At 22.6% G+C, this 5,953-nt stretch overlaps 3 protein-coding genes across 3 annotated transcripts in view; 1 reads left to right on the forward strand and 2 right to left on the reverse strand.

Annotated features, from left to right (window-relative positions):
- LOC102681976 (vacuolar protein sorting-associated protein 18 homolog) overlaps window positions 1-2,721 on the forward strand; it is a 5,798-nt gene extending 3,077 nt beyond the window's left edge. The window contains exons 10-19 of the mRNA XM_031508533.1: window positions 1-88; window positions 165-276; window positions 345-527; window positions 608-925; window positions 999-1,134; window positions 1,198-1,413; window positions 1,482-1,633; window positions 1,909-2,006; window positions 2,068-2,379; window positions 2,450-2,721. The exon at window positions 1-88 is cut by the window's left edge and continues 23 nt beyond it. Of these exons, the coding sequence (XP_031364393.1) occupies window positions 1-88; window positions 165-276; window positions 345-527; window positions 608-925; window positions 999-1,134; window positions 1,198-1,413; window positions 1,482-1,633; window positions 1,909-2,006; window positions 2,068-2,379; window positions 2,450-2,513 (1,679 nt within the window). The 3' untranslated portion in view covers window positions 2,514-2,721. The remainder of the gene's footprint in view (window positions 89-164; window positions 277-344; window positions 528-607; window positions 926-998; window positions 1,135-1,197; window positions 1,414-1,481; window positions 1,634-1,908; window positions 2,007-2,067; window positions 2,380-2,449) is intronic.
- Window positions 2,554-5,953, reverse strand: LOC102681761. The gene is made up of 8 exons (XM_031508534.1): window positions 5,753-5,953; window positions 5,238-5,537; window positions 4,749-4,903; window positions 4,328-4,478; window positions 4,038-4,247; window positions 3,764-3,973; window positions 3,325-3,660; window positions 2,554-3,173 (listed from the first exon to the last, which is right to left on the reverse strand). Exons 2-8 carry the CDS (start codon window positions 5,308-5,310, stop codon window positions 2,785-2,787), a joined length of 1,524 nt encoding a protein of 507 aa, XP_031364394.1. The 5' UTR covers window positions 5,311-5,537; window positions 5,753-5,953; the 3' UTR covers window positions 2,554-2,784.
- The window catches only part of LOC102673051, a 2,207-nt gene continuing 1,737 nt past the window's right edge, over window positions 5,484-5,953 (reverse strand). The window contains exons 5-6 of the mRNA XM_031508495.1: window positions 5,753-5,819; window positions 5,484-5,537 (exon numbers count right to left, since the gene is read on the reverse strand). Coding sequence (XP_031364355.1) covers window positions 5,484-5,537; window positions 5,753-5,819 — 121 coding nt within the window. The remainder of the gene's footprint in view (window positions 5,538-5,752; window positions 5,820-5,953) is intronic.

Raw genomic sequence — 5,953 nt, forward strand, 5'->3', positions numbered from 1 at the left:
AACTTGCAAAACAATATTGTAAAGATAATCCAGCACATATAGATCAAGTGCTTGTAAAACAAGCGGAAATGCTTTTTAAAAATAAGGAGTAAGTTAAACATATAAAGAAGTTATATATCATTTATTTGAAACATTATAAAATTATTTTATACTTTATGTTATAGATATGAAAAAAGTGCTCTTATTTATGCAGATACTCATTCATCATTTGAAGAAATATCTTTAAAATTTTTACAAGAATGGCAAATAGAAGCTTTAAAAACATTTCTTAAAAAGGTGTTATATTTATTACTTTAAGCAATTTAAATTTTAAATGTTTAAAATAATTGAATTTTTTACTCCAGAAACTCGAGGGATTAAAAACGCAAGATAAAACGCAAATAACCATGATTGTTGTATGGGTAATTGAATTATTCATGAATCAAATGGGCGTATTACGAAGTAACAATTCATCTTATTTACATGATTCACAATATTTAGAATTGCAGAAACAATTTGATAGTTTTCTTGCAATACCAAAAGTTGAGGTATTAATTAATGTCTATATCTTTTAAATATTTTTCTATTAAAAAATATTTGATTATAAAAAAAATTATTTTAATTTTAGGAATGTATAAAAAGAAATCGTAGCACTATATATGATTTAATGACAAGTCATGGTGATAAAGATAATCTTATTCGTTTAACAATAATGCATTGTAATTATGAAGAAGTAATACGTCAACATTTATATAAAAATAATTATTTAGAAGCTCTTGAGCTTTTAAAAAGTCAAAATAATAAAGAACTATTTTATCAGTTTGCTGGTATTCTTTTACAAGAATTACCACGCCCTACAATGACTGCCTTAATATCACAAGGTTCTTTATTAAAACCATCTAAGCTTCTTCCAGCTTTAGTATCTTGTAATAGTGATGAAAAACATGTAAGATATATTTTTTTTTAGTTTTATTTAGGTTTTAGATTTTATAACAATCAATTAGTATTTAATATTATAGGCAAAAGAAGTAATCAGATATTTAGAATTCTGCGTTTATAAACAAAGCTGTCAAGAACAAGCAATTCATAATTTTTTATTGTCTTTATATGCCCGTTATAAACGAGATGAAGTAATGCGATATATTAGTTCTCAAGGTGATTTTTTAAGTGATATATTTTCATTAAAAGTATAATATTTCTAATGAAAATTTAAATTAGGACAAGATATAAATATGGTACATTATGATGTGCATTATGCATTACGATTATGTCAAGAAGTTGGTTTAACAGAAGCTTGTGTACAGTTATCTGCTTTACTTGGATTATGGACAACAGCAGTTGATTTAGCTTTAACAATTAATGTTGATCTTGCTAAACAAATAGCTGCTATGCCTTCAGATCATGAATTAAGGAAAAAATTATGGTTAAAAATTGGTAATTAAGAATATAAATAATTTTAAATTTTATATTTTAATTCAAATTTCTAATTGTTTTAATTTTAGCTGAGCATGTGGTTAGAGAAAAAGATGATATTCAACAAGCAATGGAATTTTTACAACATTGCGATATAGTCAAAATAGAAGATATACTACCTTTTTTTTCAGATTTTGTTACTATAGATCATTTTAAAGATGCTATTTGCAATTCATTACAGGTAAATAATTTTACAAATAATATGCATGATAATATAATCATATATTTTGATAGTTTCCCTTAATAGTTATTAATATAAGTTAAGAAAAGCAAAATCAATTTTTAAGAAACTCAGAGTCTTTTTATCTATTGAATGTGATATACAAATAATTGAAAAGATTTAATTATTAAATATAATATAATTATTGAATATAATATAATTAATTAAATATATAATATAATTGATTAAATATTCATTATAGATAAATATATTTATCTTAATATTATATTTGATAGGAGTACAATCAGCATATTCAAGATTTAAAGGAAGAAATGCAAGAAGCAACAAAAGCAGCAGAACTTATTAGAAAAGATATACAAGAATTCCGAACGAGGTAAATAAATAAAAATAACAATAAATTATTTAATGATGTAATATTATTAAAATTTTTTTAGATGTACGTTCGTAAATACAAAAGACACATGCAATACTTGTAATGTTCAATTATTATTACGACCTTTTTATGTATTTCCATGTGGACACAGATTTCATAGTGATTGTCTTGTAGCTGCATTAACACCTATGTTGTCAATGGATCAGAGAACAAAGTTAGCTGATCTTCAACGACAACTTACTGCTCTTTCAAACAGACCTGAAGATACTAGATCAGTTGGATCTGTATCTTTATCTACAAAAGATCAAATAAAAACTGATATTGATGAATTAGTAGCCTCTGAATGTTTATACTGCGGAGAACTTATGATAGAGTAAGTTATTTTATTAATTCATATTTAATATTTCAGATAGATTAATGTAAAATTCATATTTCATATTCAGATCTATAGATAAACCATTTATTGAAGAAGAAGATTATGAAAGAGTAATGAAGGAATGGATATGAAAAATGTGAAGTATTTTAAAATATTTTAAAACTTCCTATATTGTATAAATGTATTTATTTAGTATATATTATACTTTATTCATACTTAAAGATTATTTATTTCATACATGCATTATAATTATTTGTAACTTAAAATTAATTTTGAGTATATTATTAAGTGTGTACATTCAAAATATAAATTTTTAAAACACTAAATCACATTAAAAAATATTAATTTATATATGTCCAAAATAATAGATTATAATAATAATTTAATAATAATAATAATTTTTTAATTCAATCCCAAATGTAATTCTGCTTCTTTATTTCTTTTACTCACAGCTTTATTCCCATAAATATAATATCGTAAAGGTTTATTTGTCCATTCTTCTCCATAATTATCTATACCTATTCTACGACATTTGACAATATTGATTTCTTCTATTTCATCATTTTCAATCCACAAACTTTTCCAAGAGCATAAAGAATATTTACTATGATTTTTATGAAGCTGGAAAGCTATACATAACTTTGATGGGCCATTACATAACTCATATGTTTTTAAAACTTTTGAAAGTTTTTTAGATGTATTTGATAATCCCTTTGAAGTTCGTTGATTAGTCATGTATTCAATACCTTCTAAGGGTTCAACAGCTCTTATTAAAACAGCACACCCTTCACCTAAAATCTTATCAGATTTTTTTTATGGAAGAGAATTAAATATTAAAATGAAAATCATTATTAAAATAATTATATTTAATTATATTTTTTAATTATTATATATTATAAGCATGTTCTTCACATTTAATATCTCTATGACTAACACTAGAACTTCCTAATACATAATATCTCCACATTTTTTGTTCATTATTTGAATCATCAGAATTTGCTGCTACAATAGTAGTTGATTTTATATGAGGATCACATTCTATCCATAAATCACTACATTCATAAATCTTTTTTTGATTGAAGCTATCTTCATCAATAACAAAAGCTGTACAAATTTTAGTTGGACTGTTACAAAGTTCATATCTTTTAAAGCTTCTGACATTTTTTACAATTTTCTTTTCTTTTTTATTTTTTTCTGATTGCATATTTCTTAATAATTCCATATAATCAAGGCCAAGCATAGGTTCAACTGCTTTAATTAATACATGTGCTCCTGACTCTAAATATTTTTTAATACCAACCAGTTTTTTTTATCATTTAGAATATAATATTATATTGATTTTGTTTTTATTTTTTAAAATTAATTTTTATTTTTCACTCACCTTGGCTAGATATGTTGAAACAATGATACATTCCATATGTCATATATACATATATAGTACCTGGTGGCATATACATTGGTATATTACGAGGAGTAACTTTATTTTGATATGTATGAGATGCTTTATCAATTACTCCTAAATATCCTTCTGTTTCAACAATTCTACCTTTTAAAATAGTTCCATTTTCTAAACAACGAACTAATATTTTTCCTGAATGTATAAGCATACATTAATATAAGATTATAATATTATATAAAAATTAAATAATTATTACCTAATAAACTTTGAGCTAATTCTTCACAGGGACAATCAAAAAATGAATATGGTAGTCTATTTGAACATATTTCTTTTTCCCATACAGTCAATGGAGGATCTTCCAATTGTTTTAATTCTTCTTTCATCATTTTAAGATCCACAACTGCTCTTGTTTTATTTTTTGGAGGAGGTATACTTAATTCATATTCTTCATTAACTTTCTTTTTTCCTATATACATAAATTATATAAAGTATATATTGATGTAGATATTATAATATAAGATATAGATATTATTCTAAAAAACTTACTATCTCTTAAACTTTTTAAATTAAGCTTATTTTTTTCATTCTGCTCATGATTTTGAACATCTTTTGATGAAGAATTTAATATTTCTGCTACATTAGTTATTTTCTGACTTTGTAAATTTTTATTTTTGACCAAAGAATGATGTTCAGTATCCTAACGAAAATATTTAAGAATAATTTAATTATTTTATTTAAGAATAATTCAAATAAATAATTAAATAATTATATTAAAAAGTACAAGAAATTATACATACAATTTAAATTAAATAATTTAAAAAAATATTTTTAAAAAAAGAGAAAATTTTTATTATTCAAATTTCTTATTATTCTTATAATAGAAAAAGAGATATTAAAAACTAAATTTTAAAAAAACTGATATTTAATTATCAGAAACAATAATTTTAAAAATTAGAAAATAACAAACCTTTAAGTTATTTTCCAATTCGTCTTTATTAAATTCATCATTTTTTTTTTCGGCAGAATGTATCTTTGATGTTGATCGTATTCTCTTCATTAGTAAGATACAAATCGCGGAATGAAACGTTATACAATTGTCAAACGTTTGCCGATTAACGATTTCTATAGAAAGTAAAATAATATAATATAATTTTTAATATATATAATATATAATATAATTTTTAATATCGCTAAAATGTTAGGTTAGAACGATTTATAAAGATTCAAACATAATGAAGTTTTCCCGCAAAATATAAACATCAGTATTACCACTTTAAAAATGGTTCAAATAATATGGATAATCATAGATAATTTTTATCTAATTTTTTATGTATATCAGTTCTCATATTGAAATATGTAAGAAAAAAAACATTATTTTAAAATTTAATGTTAAATATAAAATAAAAAATAATATATGCGAATATAATTTATTTATAATAAATTAATTAATACATACGATTGCTTAATATTCCACGATTGAACGTTTTTAGATTGGATATTATGGACAACATTCGATTGAAAAATAACATCAGGTATGATAAGAAATTAAAATTTACTTCTTTAATTAATTACAAAATAATATCCGAACTATTATATAAAGATTCTCGGTTACACGGTTAGAGGTGTACATTTGATTATCTTTTCTAGCATTTGTTTTTAATGAACAAAATCGTAGATAGCGTTTATCATTTTTTTTTGAAGTTTACTGTTGTATTTGTCGTAATAAAGTAAAATATGAAGCACTAGAGTTGAATACCTGAAATAATTTAATTTTTATATATTTTAATTTTATAATATATATAATATATAATATAATATATATATTTATTTTAATTTTACTAAAATTAATAGTAAAGTAAAGATAATATTTTCGAAATTCAATAATTTACTATAAAATTTTTTTATTTTGATTTTTTTAGATTTTTTATGTTTTTTCTTTCTTCTTTAAAAAATTGATAAAATATTACTTACACTTGTCAATGTACAAATAGATAATGTTTGGAAAGTTAATGCTGTGATACGACAATATTGTTGTGACCTAACAATCATAAAACAAAGATATTTCTGATAAATCGGGGGAAGATTATACCACGGTATATTGAGATAGATTACGTGTCCTATTTCTTGGCTTTCTTGAATAAGGATTTCACCAGGCCAACACCATAATAAAAG

Source organism: Apis dorsata, unplaced genomic scaffold (assembly GCF_000469605.1).
Source record: "Apis dorsata unplaced genomic scaffold, Apis dorsata 1.3 scaffold_88, whole genome shotgun sequence".
In the NCBI taxonomy this organism is placed as follows: domain Eukaryota; kingdom Metazoa; phylum Arthropoda; class Insecta; order Hymenoptera; family Apidae; genus Apis; species Apis dorsata.